General features: G+C 37.2%; 1 protein-coding gene across 2 annotated transcripts in view; it reads left to right on the top strand.

Moving 5' to 3' along the window:
* The window catches only part of cyth1b (cytohesin 1b), a 71,367-nt gene that overhangs the window by 9,365 nt on the left and 42,708 nt on the right, over nt 1-19,294 (top strand). Inside the window, exon 1 of one of the 2 annotated variants that reach the window (XM_077200475.1) lies at nt 1,028-1,501. The exons of the other annotated variant lie outside the window; for it this stretch is intronic. Within the exon in view, the coding sequence (XP_077056590.1) occupies nt 1,423-1,501 (79 nt within the window). The 5' untranslated portion in view covers nt 1,028-1,422. Of the gene's footprint in view, nt 1-1,027; nt 1,502-19,294 lie in introns of those variants that run through there. 2 annotated transcript variants of the gene reach the window in all.

The following is a 19,294-nucleotide window of genomic DNA, read 5'->3' as shown; positions in this document are numbered from 1 at the left end:
TGAAATTTCATGCATACAATCAGGCTACTCTTCATTCTAAAAACATGTATTTTTTTTGGAAAGCTGAGATTGTTATTTGAGGGTAATGTTATGTTCCTGTTTCATGGCACATGACCACAAGTCAGCGATATTCAGCGGTCTTATGATTTAACAGTATTGCACAAAAACGTTTCTTTTAAGTCATGCATGCTTTTTTAGAAACATTGCAATTGCAACCTGATTTTTCTCTAGTTTACAAAGCCCTGTGTGAATATTTACAGAATATAGTGATTTTCATTATGAAAGCCTTTTTATTATCATACATCCTTAGAAGAAAAGGTTCTCTGTATAATCTTAAAGAGTTCTGTCAGGCACTTCAAATGGGTTCTCATCATGGGGTCATTTCATGGATTTAGTTTTAATTAATTTTTATTCATTTTTAAATTTTAAATGAATTAAACTGCATGAGAACTTACTTTATCACTAGAAAAAATTAAATAACCACTAAACATGAAAGTATTATACCGTAATTTAAGACATTTCTCCTGTATAGAACCTTTTTGGTATAAAGGGTTAATTAAAATTGAGTCTAGAACCTTCTATATAGAACCCCATTGAACCTTTCTTTCTAAGAGTGTATAAAATAGTAAAGGATTGCATTAAAATGCACTTGCCGCTATACGGACAAGCAATTACAGTTGAAACAACCATACAAACCCATACACAAAACAAAATGTAAACTGTTGCACCAATTTGGGTGCAAGTGGGTTTCAGAGGGTCTCAACCTAACATAATGTACACGTGTCTGCAGGCGTACATTTATAGATGGGGTGGGTGATCTTGTGATTCTCCATGAATCAAACATATACATGCCCTTCAAAACCACGCATGGCTCAGATGCCCGAAATGGTTGAGCTCTGACTAAACTGCCCTCTGAGCTTGTGGGAGTGAGTGGGGAGGTGTTCTGGGAGCTGTTGATGAATCTGTGCTTATGTCTATGTAAATCCTTCTCTACCAAAGCTGTTTCAGCACCACAGCAGAGACTTTCAAATAGAAAGGGTTGTAAACACAGAGAAACACAGGGGGGGGGTTTACCAAAGCCCTGCATGGTAAACACAAAGTGGCGGTGAGTATGAAGAGAGAGAGAGAGAGAGAGAGAGAGAGAGAGAGAGAGAGAGAGAGAGAGAAGGAGGAGAGACTGTACAAGGAGAGAAGTCAGTGAGTGAGATTGCAAGACCAGCACACATCAGAGCAGAGAGCAGTGCTGTGGATCTTTGCTTTGGAATCTGTCACACAGGAAAACCCAAAGGAAAATTAATGATAAAGAAGAGCGTTATATAAGTATTCACAGTTCTGCTTTTGGACAAAAGGGGAAGTAGCTTGTGTTTTCTCTCTCGTCGCTCAATCGCACACTCATCAGAGTGATACAGGGACAGTTGAGCTATGGGGACGGTAAGCGAACTCTGTGCGTCCAGCTTCCAGGCGTTCCTGTGTCCTACGGTTAGCCCGGCTCCTCCAGCAGGTGGGTCTGTCATCATGTGCATGTACTTGGGAATTACATCCATTAAAAATCTGGGATTTGACCAAAACTGTTTAAAGGGATCATGAAATGCTTTTTCAGATCTTGAAATTATGTTTCTGGAGGTTAACTTATGAAGTTAACAAAGTTTTTTTTTGTAACCAAAAAGTTTCCAATATTTGTTAAAAAATGATTTTCCACCCTCATTTTCACTATTTCAAACACACTCTGTTTTGGGGGACGTCACCCACTACGGTGATCGAAGGGCTTCATTGCAACGCAACCATGCCCTTCACCACAGTATGTTTGGCATGTTTTGATGCTTGAGATGGCCAGCACTGTAATAGAAACATATGTGTTTAAGCCCGAGGCAGAAAATACTTGCTTTATTCACACTTTATTAATATTAAACTCAAGAAAACATTGTTAATCCATGTATACTGTTTTATTAGCAGCATTCTAACAGTGATACACTTGGTCTCTTGATAGCGTTATATGCTGGCTGTATGATGACGTTTATTACAAACACTCTTAAAGATTGTTAATAAATGTACTTACCTGTGTTTGCCTCAGAGGACAAACATGGCCCTGCCATAGATTTCAACAAAATATATTTAGATAAACAGGCAGCATGTTGAGCATAATATGGTGTGAAATAACTCAATTTAATTAACTTTCTTGTTCAATTGTTCTGGAACATCAAAATAAACTTCAGTCATTTATTCGTAATAGTTTCAGAACAGTATGCCAGTTTTGGAGGTGTACTAATTTGTCTACATTCAGGGACAGAATACCGTTTGGCAGTCTTTCTCGACATTCTCCCATAGCAGTACCACTCTTCTGACTGATAGACATGAGTTATTAAGAGCACACCTTCTTGATAGTAACCTCTTGTGTGTAAATGTCAAGGACATTTGGATTTTCTATTTCATGACCCCTTTGTGATGCATTCATAGAGCTGGAAGTAGCGTGCAACTGCATGTTATATTAGTGTTGTTGCCGTGGTGATAAAAAGTATCCCTGGATCATGAAAGTGTCGGATGGAGAGACGGAGCTGCCGTCATGCTCGTGCAATGTGAGACAAATCGTTTGTTGTGTTGATGGAAAGTTGCTGGGTTGTCAGAAATGGTGTTTAAGATACGGTTGCAATACTAATAATAGTGTCTCCGTGTGATGATTATGAGACTTGAAACGTCCACCTGTTGCCCACTGACCTTCAGTCATGTCCTATATCTAAATATGATCAGGTTGCATTGTGGACTTTGTCTGCTCTGTTTTTAATGTACTTAGTCCTGCATTCCTCTGTTTGTGTGTGTTTATTTGTTTGTTTTAACACTCGCGGTGGGTTTGTGCGTGCTTGTTGCTCATCAGTGCGATTTGTGTGAATTAAGTGTTGAAGCTGCTGAGAGAATCACTTGGGGAGAATGAAGAGGAGAAACTCTAAATCAGGGTGAGACAGAGAGACAGATGAAGGGGTGGGATTGATGAAGATTTGATTCTTGGTTGATTTTTTTTTTTAGGCATCATAATAAGAGAGAAAATAAATTAAGGGACTAGATCTGTGGCTTTTTATTTTAGATGGATTTTCTCTTCTTCTTTTTTTTTTTCATGCCATCTGTCAAAACTCTGTGATAAAATCCCCTTATGGTCCCAAAAGAAAGCACATCAGAAAACACAGCAACTTCTTGGTTTTGGACAGAATCTCTTATTATTTTATAGAGCTTTCCCTAATTTACTTAACAATTGTAAATCGCAAAAATGTTTTTTACTTAATGGTTGCTCTTCATTGCTCTTAATGGAGGTCTCTCTTGTGTTTCCTGCAAGTTCTTTGTCTCAGATGTTTCTCCTATGACTTGGGAGAAATAAAAAATTGAGAAAAGTACTGTAACGAATGGATAGAGGGGACAATAGCAAGTAAAATAGATCTTTATTAGAGTAAGTATAACCAGTCTCAGAGAATAGAGAAGCAGACAAGTTCTCAGTGGTATAGGAGAATCGTAGCTGTAGTTCATAAGATCCTTCTCAATGCGGTGGTAATCTCCGATAGTGGTGGTGGTGGCAAGGCAGCGCAGGTTTGCGTGGCACCAGAATCGTTGCTTAACTAGAAATCTAGTTCGGTTTACTCCTGGGTGACAGGCTACATTGGAACAATGACCCCATTGAATAACGTCGGTCCGTAATCCCTCCGGCACAAACAATCGGTTCGGTGGGCACCGGGACGGAGGCGTTACCCCTTCTAAGGCCGTCTTGACCTTCGATTCGACCTCCCATCGGAGTGTGGAGACGAATCGAGTCTCCGGTAAAATGCACTCGGGAGTAGACAGGCGTTCGGATGGATCAAAAATACGAGATAAGGAATCGGGTTTGATGTTTTTAGAACAATGTCATAGTTACGTTCGGTAGGCGACAAGCGATGAGAAAAAAACGCGCAAGGATGCATCTTGTCGTCTGAAGAAGAGCGCTGCGAGAGCACTGCGCCTACCCCCACCTCTGACGCATCGACCTCCACCACGAACTGACGTGACAGATCAGGGGTCGTTAGAATGGGAGCCGAAACGAAGCGGCTCTTCAGGTTGGCGAATACAGCTTCGGCTGTTTCAGACCACCTGAACGTCGTTCTGGGGGAGGTCAAGGCAGTCAGAGACGCGGTTAGTTGGCTGTAATTACGAATGAAACGTCGGTAAAAATTAGCAAACCCCAGAACCTCTGTAGGGCCTTACGGGAATCTGGACTTGGCCAATCCACCACAGCCTTAACCTTGTCAGGATCCATACGCACTCCTTCTTCCCCACAAAAAAGAACCCCGCCCCCGCTGGACCACGCCGATACACACATACATTCATTCACAAATAAACACACACACAGTGCAAGGGAGCGTCAATGAATTCCTCAACCGTGACAAGTACTAGAAAAGATGTTTCAGACTCTTTCTGCAGGTTACTTAGTTGTGGTAGTAGTTGGCACTTGGCAGCAAATGGGTTTATGAGTGTCAGTGAATCATCCACTCAACCAAATCATTTAAAACGCTGATTCTTTCGGAATCCATGCTGTGCATTGTTTGGAGACTGCTTTGATATTTGAAATTATTTTAGTTGACGGAGCAGAAACAGATGAAGTAACTGGGAATATTGTGCCTAAAATGTAAGTGATCAGTATTTATGCCTTGCATATTGAACTATTGAAAAGCTATTTTGCGCTATATTGCATGCATATTGGATAATGATTCAATAACTGAAAATATTTATGTATTATGTACATGGGTTCATTGCCGGCTGGCGCTGTGTCCTTGTTTCTTTATTATACATAAAGGATTTAAATTTTTTTTTTTTTTGCAAGGCAAGAGAGTTAAGGATCTTTCATGCGGAAATAGTGACATACTAATAGTTTCTTAGTATGTATATGGATGCTGTGAATCCATTTTAGGAAGTAATTTGTCATGAATCATTACCAAATCACATGGACAGGAAATTCAATGCCTCCTTTTGTATGCTCTTTCATTTCTCCAGAGTTTGGCAAACTACAGCATTTTTGAATCCTGTGAAATGGGAAGTCATTTACTTTGAGTGTATTAAGGGCTGTTCCCATAATGACACTGAGCCCAAATAGACAAATACTTTATGTGTGGAAAGCTGCTCTCCTGTTCTGCACTGAATCCATCATAGACATTTCACTCTTGGCTCATTATTTTAAATACAGCCTATTGGCATCACTGTGATTGTTGTGTTATCATTAGTAGTGAAAATGCAAAACATCAAGATTGATCAAGATTTATTTCTAAGCAATTTTTTTTTTTTTTTTACACGATAGAAGAGTCTATAATGTAAAAAAAGTGACCAGTCCTTAGGAACACAGCTGTATTTTTTTCTTCGGAGAAAAGTGCAATTGAGAGGCCCATTCCTCCCTAAAGCTTTTTTACTGTAAAAGTGCTGGTCTGTGTGTATTGAGAGACTGAGAGATTACACACTGTGCAAAAAAGTCTCAGATTCTAACTTCACTTAAAAGTCACTCCAAGTCAGAAATAAGAATGGTACAAAGGAATAATCAAAAGAAATAGGCCAGGAAGTATGAACGTGGGAATATGAGAATGGAGAGGGATAATTTGAACTGTTGCTCAGTGAAGAGGAAGTAGATTGCGTATAAGAGATTGAGTTTCATCTGTTCATACGCACACACACTGTGAGTCAGACGCCACGGGCGACTCAATGAATTCTAATCGTAATGAGCCAATAAGTCAATCAAGCTTTCTCAGAATGAGTAGTGTTTTATTGTCGACACCTCCAAATTCACATGTGGCTAATGAAGTACTTTTAAAGAGGAATTTAATGTCTGATAGATTTGTGCTGCACAATTTTAGTGCGTTTCTGACATGAAGTTCCCTTAGAAAAGCTGATTTCCTGTAAACAAACAATCCCCCAAAAAATGCCATTAATGCAGGAATTGTGATTTATTTTTCTCAAAATATATTCATACTGTTATTTAGGGGTGTCATGATTTGGGGGAAACATTTTTAATTGCGTTTTTTTTTTCTTGATTAAAAATTGTGATTGCAAATTAAAATTATTTTATAATTCAAAGTTTAATGTGCTTGTTTGTAGGGCTGCACAATTTGGCCAAAATTAGTAGATATATGTTATTATTTACAGATGTAGCTGTAAAATAATAGTAATAATTAGTATTATTGTTATTATATTATATTATATACTTGTGTGTATACGTATGCAGGTTCTTGGCCGTAAGAAACTGCAACATGATAATGCGTACTTGCGTTGCATTATGAATTGCATTCCGATACATTCTGTAATGCAACAATGTGTGAAATCAATCTGGCATAACATCTATCCAATGTTGCTGGAATCAGCCTAAGCATAGCTTACTCATAGTTATTGCTGCATATTAGGCTGAGATAGTAGTAAGTATTTTAAAGGTTGTATCAGCGATTTCAGGCCCAAACAAAAATGATCACATTCATCTAATCTTTCCTAATGATCCGCCGCCCCATAAGCAGGCTGTCAAAAAAACGCGTCTCTGTAGGCAGCCTAGGCTCTGAGATCTGCACACAAAAACAAATGGGTACAACCACCACTCAAAATCAAAATAAACAGTGTTCTAACCAATCACCGACAGGGGCGGGTGTTGTTTGTTTTTGCGCTCGTGCACGGCGCCTTCACGCGAAGTCGGAGCTGAAGAATAAGCCAGCGTCTATCAACCCTATGCTATCAACGGAGCAGATATTTAACATGGAAGAGGCAATCCCCAAGTAGAGAAGGAGGATTAGGGCGAGGGAATACCGTCGTTTTTCGTCAAAGAAACGAATAATAATCGGGAAGGCTTTTGAACGGTGGAGAGAACTCAAAGAATTGAAAAATCTTAAATTGGATGCCGAGGTTGCACTGTTTCTTCTGGACAGGTGAGTAGCTTCTAGTGCTGACTTTTTTGTATGTGAACTGTGTGTGAAAATATAATTCTTTAAAAAATATGAGTGAAGCTCGACTAAACTTGGATAGATCTAGCGAATATCAGATTTTAGGGATTTAACGTTAGTGTGTGAGATTGGCATGCTAGTGAGCGAGTTGATTCTGACGAATTGGAATTCGTTGAGGGAGGGGCGAGCTAACTTGGTTCAAAACACAAACAGAAGTGACTTCACCTACAGTCGCTGATACAACCTTTAACACCACAAAAATGAAACACTTCACCTTTATATTGATAAAGAGCTATATTGAGCTGCTCTCAGAATGAGGCTCACAACAAGCCTCTACACTTGAACCAAATTTGACCTGCCAGTTTTGCCTAATGCAACCTTTCTATGCACATTTGTAAAAACTCTTCTTTTTCATACACACACAGCACAGTGTTGGTTGAATTGTTGAGTTATGACTAATTATTAATGCTGGAAAACTATTAAAATGTCTTGAAATTTGGAGGTAAAATCCCATAATAAATGCATACAAGGTCCAAAATTAACACTCACAATAATTTAATTTTAAAAATAAATGCATACAACTTTTTAAAATACAATTAATTATATCATATGCATGTATTTGTGTGTATACCACAAAATTATTATACAATGTCATATGTCATTATAAATGTCATATAATGAGAAATCAACATTTCCATTTATATAGACAGCAGGAAAAACTGTCTTTGGTCATGAGAAACTTTTTCATTATGTGTCTAAAATTGTGTAACTAAGGAGTTTGAAATGTGTGTGAAATTACCATTTGAAGGAGTGTGTGAGCGGATAGAGGTGTGATATGAGTGATGTGACTCATTTTTGGACTGTGAGCCCATATTATCATGCTGGAAGCAAGTCAGTGCTGCCCACTCATGGATCTCCCATGATGTTGGTGTGGTGGCCCACCAGTTCTTCTGAGGGAGTCACCGTCTGTGATTATAAACAGTGAAGGACAAAACAAATCTTATTTACATCTCTCTTTCTAGCTCTTTTCCAGAACCTAATGAGCTATCTGCCTACACAGGCAGCTGCTTTCTGTGACAGCAGAATGAGACCTCAGCTGAGCGAGTTTTGACACTTTTCAGGGATTCATACAAATAGCATTTTGCATCTATTCTGGAGCGTTTGGGTGACTCAACTCCAAGATCGATTTCAAAATAGAGTTTGTGTTGAGATTACAATTTGCTAGGTTTTGGAACAGGGCTTTTATCTCTATATCCTTAAATTTCATTTTCTTAATAGTTCTCCAGAGCCTGTTATTGCCTCTCCTAAATCTATTATCCCTGGGCTCTCTCATTTATTGCATCTGCTTAATATCCAACTCCTGTCCTAAAATCGGTCCCTCATTTTCACATCCTCTCATCTCAGATCTCCATCAGGGATGAGCAGAGGAGAGTGGAAACCTACACGCAGTAATTTCACCTAACAAGTTGCCTCTTCTCTCAGAGTCTTAAAGGAGTAGTTCACCTTAAAATAAAGTGTAAATTGTGTAATTGTGTCATTATTCACTTCCATCATTTAATTTCAAAGCCTTCTGATTGCTTTAAGTTATACAGTAAGCTTTGTGTAAAAAAAAAAAAAAAAAAAACGGACTGGAATTTAGTTTATGTAATAATCTTTCACTTCATTAGGCAAAAAAATAATTCAGTCCGGTTATGTAAACTGAATCAAACAATTTAAAATCATTTAACAATCAGACTTACACTTCTGTTTTGGTTTTCATGGCTTCAAACTTTGAATACGGTACTTTAATTGACCTCTTGATATTTGTCATATGTTTATGGTGCTTTATTGTAATTTTTGGACCTTGACACCTCAATCCTGATTAATTTTCATTATATTGAAAATACGTTTTAAAGAGTGGCCAGGATATTATTCAGATGAACCTGTTGCGTTCCGCAGAAGAAAGAAACTCATACTTGTGAGTCAATTTTAGTTTTTGGTTTGAGTTCATTCACCCTCCTGAATGGATCAGCACTTTCCACTTCTGCTATAGAGGCCATAGGACTATGGTGCATTTGTGCCCTAATATGTGGAGTTGAGTTCTGGAGCTGCATCTTTCAAAGCAATGAGTAATGACATCATAAACCGAGGCTGCCTCTGGGGTTTCTGCCACTGTCTGATGCTTTCTCTGCTCTGCTCCAGACATGGGCTTTATTGGAACAGGCTGTCAGCATCCCAAGCAGTGGCCAATCAGAGGCGTTTAACAAAAACTCCTGCGTTTTGAGCGATGAGTGGGTTCTGAAGTTCTGCTTGCTCGCAAATCCTCTCATTATAACAAATAATTATGTAAATAAGAAATTCATTGTGCAGTCAGCTTAATTGGTTATAACGGAACTATGTGAGATTGCAATGAACTTCGATGAGTGACAGGTTTTTAGTGGTTCTTACACGCTTTCTGCCATGCCAAATTCAGCATACATTGTGCTTGCTTTTCTGTTCAAATTAACAGTGATTTGTGAACGTAGACACTTTAATAATGAATCATTTATCGGGAGCGTTTATGCTGAGATGTGTAGGTCGTGCGGTGACTCAAAACTTGAAAGTATTTCAAGGAAATGTGTTTTTAAAGGGGAAGCACATCATCTTAACCTTAGCCTGGTATTGGTTCATCCTTAAGTTTTTTTTAATTGTGTTGTTGGTGGAATTGATGAGGTTTTGTGACTCATGTTTATTAAGTGTAGGCATAATGCAAATGAGTTTGGGTGTAGTTGTAGGATGGACTATCTTGTGTTTTAGTGTTGTTTTAATATAGAACTTGGTCTACATCAGTTATAATAAATACGAGTTCGGTTTGTCATTCTGTATGTTCTTGCGATAGCCCTGCAGGCAATGACTGTATTATGTTTAAAATGAGGGCGAATACAGTCTCCCACATGTAAGTCAATGTATCTAAACTTTGACACAGACTATTCATAATACTGTTTTATTAGATGTGGGAGATGTTTTATGCATCACCCTGTCACAGATATATTGCAGTGTTACATCAGACTCCCAAGTAAGTTCAGAAGAATTTATTGCCATGGCTTTTGGAGCTTCACTGTTGACTTTGCTCTTATGCCGATGTTTAAAACCTCAGATTGTTTTTTTTCTGTTTTTTTCCCCCTATTTTATTAAAATGTCATCACATAGACTGTAATGAGCCAGTAGCATTGAAGAAAATTAGAATCGCAGTTATCAAAATCCCAGAAAGACAAACAAAATTAACACGTTTGGTCACACTTTAGTTTGGGGAACACATATTCTCTATTACCTTTAGCCTCAAACTCTTCATTTACTGCTTATTAATAGTTAGTAAGGTAATTGTTGCAGTGGTTAAGTTTAGGTATAAAGGAAGGATTAAGAGAAGTAGAATGTGGACATACAGAATAAGGCATTCATTTGTGCAATAATAAGCAACTCTATAGTGAGAATTGGTCCCCAAACTAAAGTGATCAAAAGTGACAGTAAGAGATTTATAATGTAACAAAAGATTTCTGTTTCAAATAAATGCTGTCCTTTTGAACTTTCTGTTAAATCCAGAAAAAATATAAATATACAAATGTATATTTTAAATTGTAATAATGTTTAACAATATTACATTTTTTTTAATTAAATGTTCGATCAAATAAATGCAGCGTTCATGAGCATAAGACACTTCTTTTAAAAAATACAATTACATATTTCTATATCCCATCTACCACACACACACCCTCTAATGCGTATGTATTTATATACGATTGTCTTCCCCTCAGTTTCACAGTTGACAGACTCGGCTTGGCTCTAGTTGTTCAGCAACATTTATGCTTCTGTTATTTCCTTTCATATACTGTGTCCATAGAAATGGATTTTGCTCTGAATCATTCATCATGACATGGAGAGCATTAGCATAATTCTTTGAGAGGGCTATTTTAACAGGTTTCTTATTTAATCGTGCAGCTGCTGCTCTGACTTTTAATTCTGTGCTGAAAACAGAACAGCCCACCAGGCCCTCGTGATGCAAATGACTGCGCTGACCTCGGTCTTCACTGGACACTTCTCAGAGATAGTGTCGCATGGACAGCTTAGATGCTGACGATGATTGTCTAGCCAATGTGGTTTGTTCTCAGTTGGTAGTGTCACAGAATGGTGGTGTTTAATTGGTTAACCGTACGTTCACACCAGTAGAGTGAGAGATTCCTGTCTTGCATGTTTCATGTGCTGAAGGTTAAAGAGCTTCTGATTAAGTTAACTATAAAGCTTTACAATCAGATACAAAATAAAAGGACACTAGTCTTAACTGATAAATATCAGCCAGCCTAAACCAGGTCAATTATTTGATTATATTAAAGTATTTGGTCATTTGAGAACTGTGTCCATTTAGCCAAGTAATAGAATGCTAGATTTCCATTGTGATAGAGACTAAATGTACTGACAATGACAAACAGAGTCATAGAAAACATTAGATAAAAACTTTGGTCATGAAAAATACCAGATCATTTTGGTATAGTGATCATGGAACTGCAACTCATGGAAAGGATCAAAATTTAAAACTGTCTAAAATCAAAAATTTCTGTGGTGAATAAAGATTGTTTTCTAATTATGTTCGGCTCTAAAATATTTAACTTGCAATTGATTGCTCTCTGTGAGTTATATTTCTATAAAATGTTTAAAATTCATTGTCCATTAATCATAAACTAACTTGAAAATTTATAAAAATGCATTAGTCAAAAGTTGTTGGAAACCTGCATAATGCACATTTACTGAATTAAAAATGTTTTTGAGAGAATTTAAGTTTAATTGGATTTAATTTGATAATTTGTGTGTACGTCTCATTTGCTTTCATTAAATTGTATTATTTAATGTATATCTGCATTATATCGGCCATCAGCCGCTCTTCTGTCTAAATATACGCATATCAGCCATTAAATAAACAATAGGCTATATACAGAGATTAGGATAATGCCTCTCTTCACAAACACCACATATTTTAGTTTTGCTGCAGTTTATCATTATCTTTGCTTTGCCCTCTACGGCACCAACTCACCTGCTCCCTCTCTCTGTCAGCTTTAAAACAGGTGTGCGGTGATAATGAGTGTCTTTTGCATAGTACAGCGTGTTCTGGGAAAACAGAAGTGAGAGAAGGAACGAAGGAATCAGAGATGTGTAGAGAGAAAGAGAGAGAGAGTCTTGAAATGCCTTGAACTCAAACCACTTGGCGACAACACTGCTAATTCATTCTTAAAATATATATCAATCCATGCAGCCCTGCAATCTATTTTTTTTTAAAAGTGGTTAGTTTAGTACAGAAATATTTACAAAAACGTTTCAGACTTTAACCTTGATGTATGTTAGCTTTTATACAGTCAGGAAAGGCATTTTGGATATAGCAAAAACTCCAAAACCACTATAAATTGAGCTGGCAACCGCAGTGTTTTAAAGTGTCCCTATTTGGCTTTTTCGGATATTACCTTTCATGCAGTGTGTAATATAACTGTCTGTGAATGTAAAAAAATTGCAAAGTTTTAAAGACCAAAGTGCACTACAAATGCGGTTATTTTCTCCCAAAAAGAAAGAACCGATTGTGAACTAGCTGAAATGATTTGACAGTAATTCCAGTCTTACTTCCAGCAAAGTCCTATGCGAGTTTGTAACACATTTGCATTATGCCAGCCCTATGCTGTTCATCGGCTGCCCGTGAACAGTGTCTGCTTTGACCCGCCTTCAAACACTGTAGTTGTAGCTTAGGCCGGGAAGAGTTTGATTCGTTAAGAACCTTTAAAATTGCATAATAGGGGCACTTTAAAGCATTTTAGGCATAGGCCTACACTTTTTGGACAGATTCAAAGGTAGCATTGCAAGTATCCTTTTCTGAGAATGCAATCCCATAATGCACTGTAACAAGCTTAGTGAAAAAAGATCCATCTGAAATGGCAGATGAAATGAGTGAATTTACATTACTCTCATACTTAAAGAAGGCATGAAATATATATTTTCCTTAAATGCGTGTTATTTCATAAAAATTTGTTTTAACCTAATTAGTTTTTAGGTCTATATTTTATATCAAAATGTCATAACTCGATCTTCTTGTGAAACGACAGACTTCTCTCTGGTGAAGTGTGACGGACTTCTTCAATCATTTAGCCTGCTTAAACTCCTCCCCTTTCTTCCAATCGACTACAAGCTCATATTCATATCTGCCTCTGTCAAATCAACAACCGGTGGATTAAGCAGAGTCCTACGTTTTTTTTCTTTTCGCCTCACTCTGATGTATGTCAACAATATGGAACAAAAGATCTGTCAGTACTTATGTTTCATTGATCAATTAAAATATCTGAATCTAATTAAAATGGACTGTTTTGCCCTGTTTTAGTGTGTAATGTGTGTTTTTTACATTTAAGTATCACATTAGTAGCTTTGCAACATGCTAATGCCAAACTTTATTGAAATTGTATTGTGTGAATGAGTTTTAAAAACCACCTCTGTTTCATTCTCAAACATTGCCTTTCTTGATCACATTATTGTGTAATGATATAGGGGACTCAAAGGTTTGTGAATGTGTCATAACCTCTACACAGTGGGGTTAGGGTTAGAATATGGTTTGAAATGGAATGACCTTTTTGTTTCTACAACCACAGCCTTTGCAACACTTCCTCTGCAGTAACACCTGGTGTTCTGCCCCCTCGACATCCTCCTTAAAGGAATGTATTGAATATAGCATCTTGACACTTTGAGCTACAGCTATGTGAACTGACCCCACAATTCTTGAATACTGTGCAGTTTTAATAAGATGCTCTGATGGCTGTCTCATTTGACATTTAAATACAGCTTTTAAAAGATAAAAGCTTGCGTTGTTTGCTCAACCCTGGTGCTTAGTAATTTATAGGCAGCCATCTGAGAAAGAACACTTCAGAATCTCAACGGAAAAAGTAGTTCATCCGGGTACTTTTTGCCTGAGTACTGTGAATTCAGACATACTTATTTTGTCACATACTGTACTGTTTTTTGCCTACTATATAGTAGGGAAGTATGCGATTTCGGATCCAGCCATACTTTTCTAAGTGAATCGCTTGAATGAATGATTCATTGACTAATTGATAAAGACAGTCACTTGTCACCACCTACTGGCCAAACTATGTAAGAATCACTGAAAATCCCAGAGCAATCAGCATCCAGAACTAATTATTCATTTCTATAACTGTGGTTAACATTTTTTGGGTTTTACAATTGTTTCTGCTTTGGCTGATAATATTGGCTTCTTTGATGGATCATTTCAGTTTTGCAGAAACTGTTTTGATCAAAAGCCCATAGATATACATTGTTTCAGTTGTTTTCTTACTTTTGATATTTTGTGTATTTTGATGTAATTCATTCACAGCACAGAGATCTGTTAGGGATAAAGTTACGGGATTACAGAGTTAGCCAGGGTGATTTTAGGGGTTAGGTTTTAAGGTGGAAATGATATTTAAATATATTCAGACTATCTCGCTATACGGATTGTGATTAAGTCTCACATCTGCTTCGCGTTAAACAGAAGACTCTGTGTGCTAGAACTGGCTCACACACACACACACACACACACACACACACACACACACACACACACACACACACACACACACACACACACACACACACACACACACACACACACACACACACACACACACACATCAGAATACAGAATCAGCATAGTCAATCGGAGGAGTCTTGTCTGAATTTTAGCTGTGTCTGCTGGGTAAAGCAGTATCAAGTAAAGGCCCTGCATTTCCCAGAGGAGTCTCATCTCATTTCATTTCTCCCGACTGGTCTCTTGTTCGGAAGATGTGTTTTCTGCAGTTTCGGCGAGTAGTGGTTCTACATCAGAGCTCAGATAATACATATTTTCACCTCAAAGGCAACATTTATTTTGCTTATGTACACAGATCCAACAACAAACACATATTTTAACTTCATATCTTAATAAAAATGTCTACACTTTTAATCTTTTCAGTGCACCTGTTGTACTGAACTCTCCCATCTCTCTTCTGGGTCGCAGAGTTATAGTCTATAATCATTTTTGCAATCATTGATTTAACACCTGAATGTTAAATCCTCAGGTTTTCTTCATGATAAATACTTTCTCCTTTGCCAGTTAAATGCAAACAACTATGAGAAAGCCAAGATTTCCCCAAAAAGTATGAACCCTGTGGCGAAATCAAAACATTGGTCCGTTTGACTGAGCATCCCAACCTGTGAAACACAGAGGCTGTATCTGAAATCACCCACTTCCCTACTTTAGAGTAGGGCGAAAAATAGTGGCCTATATATGTGACAAAAGAAGTATGTCTGAATTCACAGTACTCATAAAAGAGTTGGCGAAAAGTCCCCGGATGAAGTATTTCTTCCGGTGAGATTCTGAGACACTTTACTGTTCAATGAGGCCACGGGAGAGGATTTATTAATGGCGGGGAAGCGACGTAACTGACGCTGGTAGGTCACATGATAATGACAGCATGGCTAATGTAGTACGTCCAGATTACACTCAAACTACTCACATTCATAATATATAGAACACAAGAGATATGATTCCGGAGCCTGACTCAACCAGTGCTGTGGATTTGGGGCGTGGCTAGCTGTTTGATTGACCAATGGCATACATGGAGAGTGCTGTTATAGTATTGGCTGATTTGTTTATAAAGCTTGTAAATTAATTTTTTCTCTTATTAGTTTATACCCTAAACACGGCCTTATCTTTTTGACCATGCGATAAATATAATCTGCACGTTTTCATGTGTTTCCCCCGTCTCCTTCTGCACTGTCTTTCAGTATCAGCCGTTTGCTGTTTCTGTAAAGCATGAAGGAGGAGAGAGTACATAAGGTGACAGAAAATTACAGAGGAAAAGAGAATGAACCGAATTTGCTGGAAATGTGAGGCCTTTGAAAAATGACATGGCACGAGCACTAATGTTACCACAGTCAGTTATTGTGTTATTTTTGTTTGGTATTGTTTTTTGCCCTGCTTTCCAGTGCAGAGAGGGAGAAGAGAACATTACTGTTTCTATTCTGAATTAGGTTGTGAATGAGCAACTCTCTATTTCTCTCTCCTGACTTTCTCTCTCCTATTCTTTTCTACCAAAATAGCTTTATTAAAAGATAACGGCACATTTATAGAGATTATTATTTGGCCATTAGCCACTATAAAAATCCAGCATCGAGAAAAACAATTACTTATTTTATAATCCAACACCAGGTTTACTGAATACAATTAAAGTTTTTTTTGTGTGTGTCATTTTTCAGTGCTTACAATTGCGGTCAGCAGCTGCGCTTTAAGGACTATACAGCAGTACTGCTTTTTGGGTTAAAATGCAGATAAAATATTGGCTAATAAAATGTTGTTAAGTTTAATTGCAGTGCCTTCTAGTGGAATGATTATGCTACGACTTGCTTATTATGTTGTACACTATCATGCATGATGCATTTTTTTTGTCCTAAAAATGCTGCTTTGTTTAGCCATTTTGAGTTTGGTTTGTTCTGTAAATGCAAAAATATATTCCTCAGCTAAAAAATTTGGGGCAGCTAAAGTTTCTTGTTTAATAAATAATCAAATTTTCATTTGTTAGTACAATGCATATTCTGCTAATATTTCTTCTGAGGAAGAAAACGTCTTGCAATGCAGAGATAAAATGTGCAACAGTCTTATAGATGAAAATGGACCTCAATAATGGTGATGACCAAAACAACAAAATGGTCAACAAACATGCAAAACAATAATCGTATAACAGTAAACGCATAATTTATTAATGCTGCAGGAGCTCACAAAGCCTTAAGTCAGAAAAAATGGTTAATTATGGAAATGTTTGTAACAGCTCTTTTTGGCTGGTTTGGACAACATTTGGGGAAATATTTCTTCTATTTTAAAGTATTCCACAAATCTTATCTGTGACTTGCATTGCATGGTAGATATTTAATAATTTTCCATGCCACAGTAATATTTGGGATATTTGTAGATATTGCATCTTCCACAATCACTTGCTTGGGTTCTCCCTCACTGATGTCAGAGAGAGTGTAATGGTTTTTGTACCATATGCTGATGTGACACATTACGGGAGCATGTGTGTGTCAAACGTGTGTACTGTATTAGCTCAACAGTAGAGTACGCGATTTGTCTCCAGAAGTGCATATGAAGGTGAAATTACAGGAGTCGCTGCAGGGAAACTTTTCCGAGACACTTTATTTATTTGGAAAGGTGAGAGCATGCTAAGGGCCAGTTCTTCTGAAACTCTTTGCTCTAGACTACATTGCTGGCAAGGACCATTTCAGTGTCATGATCAAATATTGAAACTGTGACAAATTAATGTACACATTATAATATACTTTAATTAGCCTATTAATTATTAACAGGTTTAATTAGGAAAGCTTATTATTAAATATTTACATAAGTTATAGTGCGGTCACAAGAGTAATGGCAACTTGGAAGTTTTGAGACATGAATACAAACACAAACGTGACAGGTTGTGCTTTCATGTTCTATGGGGACTTTCCATTGACATAATGATTTTTATACTGTATAAACTGTATATTCTATTCCCTTCCACACACACACACACACACACACACACACACACACACACACACACACACACACACACACACACACACACACACACACACACACACACACACACACACACACACACACACACACACACACTATAAAACAATAATAAGTAAGAGAGGAAATCCAAAGTGAAGCCATTGTTCCTATGGAAATGCTTCAAATCTTGAAATCCCTTCCCAGTGAAGGCCATAGAAACAGTTAAAATTCAAACTTTAAACACTTTGTTTGACTTCTATTCAATATGCACTTGGGTATTTTGCTTCTATTGTAATATTGTTTTATTAGAAGGATTTTATGGCATTTATATTTGTGTGTGTGTGTGTGTGTGTGTGTGTACATGATCTTGGTATAGTTATGAATCTACCCACACATCTAAATTATCTTGCATAGAATTGGAAACTTAATAAGCACTCATTGCCATGACAACTGAAACTTTTTACAAAATGTATCAAAGCATCTCAGTATTGAATATCAGACATTTTTCAGTCTTGCAATCACTAAACAAGTATCTTAATCTTAACAAGGCTACATTTATTTTAATATTGTGAAATATTATTACAATTTAAAAAAAAAAGCTGTATTCTATTTTCATATTTAAATGTAATTTATTCCTGTGATGGCAAAGGAATTTTATAATCTATTTTTTAAATCCAGAAACTGTTTATTTCCATTTAAATGAGTCTCTTTGATTCTCTTGTACATCAGATCTTAAAAATATAATAAAATAAAAAACTTTCATTTGAACATTGAACAATGGTTAGATCAAAATGGCCCTGACTTGTTGCAGTTAATCATCAGTACGTTGACATTTAAGTAATAACATATTGAGTTGTGACTGGGTGAAGCAAAGAAAGCACAAGAGTGTCATTATGTCAGTCTGGTTGAGAACAGCAAGATATTTCCTCAAGTGCTGTCTTGTGAATATGTCTTGATTTGTCACAGAAAGTGTCAAGAAACATACTTCTATATATCTCAGAAACTCGTGTATACTCTATATCTCTTGCAGTTTTCTCTTGTTGGTTTGCCTTGACATACCATACAAATGTCTAAAAGTCAGCAAGTCGAAACCTTTTGAACATGGAAATGTCTTGCTGACACAAAGAGTGTGACTGCAGCGTCAGTGTTTTCCCACTTATTTTATTTTAAAATTACTTAATTTTTTTGGTTGATTATCTTTGAGCAAGACGCCTTGTTTGTTCTATGGTTTTTAGTCTGCTTTATGTCATTTCAACACTATGCTGTGCCGTTTGCCATCCACACCCTCTTCTCTTATAACACACAAACAAACCGTCATGAGCCGCGCAGTGTATTCCTTCTGCTTCTAACACTGTTGACACTGGCTATATTTGCAACAGATTTATGTATTTTGAATACCGAAAGAGATGTTTTAGAGAAATGTGTGCTGTTTCCCATAACAACTTAAAAATGAATCGGTTTCACAACTCCAGGTGCTGCCATCACACTGTGCCTGATGCTCAACTTAGATTCACACTTATTAAAAAAAACTTTGATGTATTTTTCTTGGCCCTTTATAATATCAGGATGGTTCCACATTTGTTCTTTAACCATCTTAAAGGTTCAGTAAACACCCAAACAAAGAACTTGTGCACATATGCTCGGTCATCCCCTGTTGAGGATAATCAGCCATTGGTCACGGTTGAGATGTGACTACTATTCTCCTGGGGGCGAGAAGAAAAAAAGAAGCCTCTGTTTATAAAAGTAGATGGAAGGCTGATTATAATGTCCCCTTGATCATCATATAAGGCTCTAAGTGTATTCT

This window comes from Siphateles boraxobius, unplaced genomic scaffold, assembly GCF_051911475.1.
Source record: "Siphateles boraxobius isolate OS27281-9 unplaced genomic scaffold, OSU_SipBor_1 46, whole genome shotgun sequence".
Classification (NCBI taxonomy): domain Eukaryota; kingdom Metazoa; phylum Chordata; class Actinopteri; order Cypriniformes; family Leuciscidae; genus Siphateles; species Siphateles boraxobius.
The sequence above is the reverse complement of the archived record's forward strand: the minus strand, read 5'-3'. Positions and strand labels throughout refer to the sequence as shown.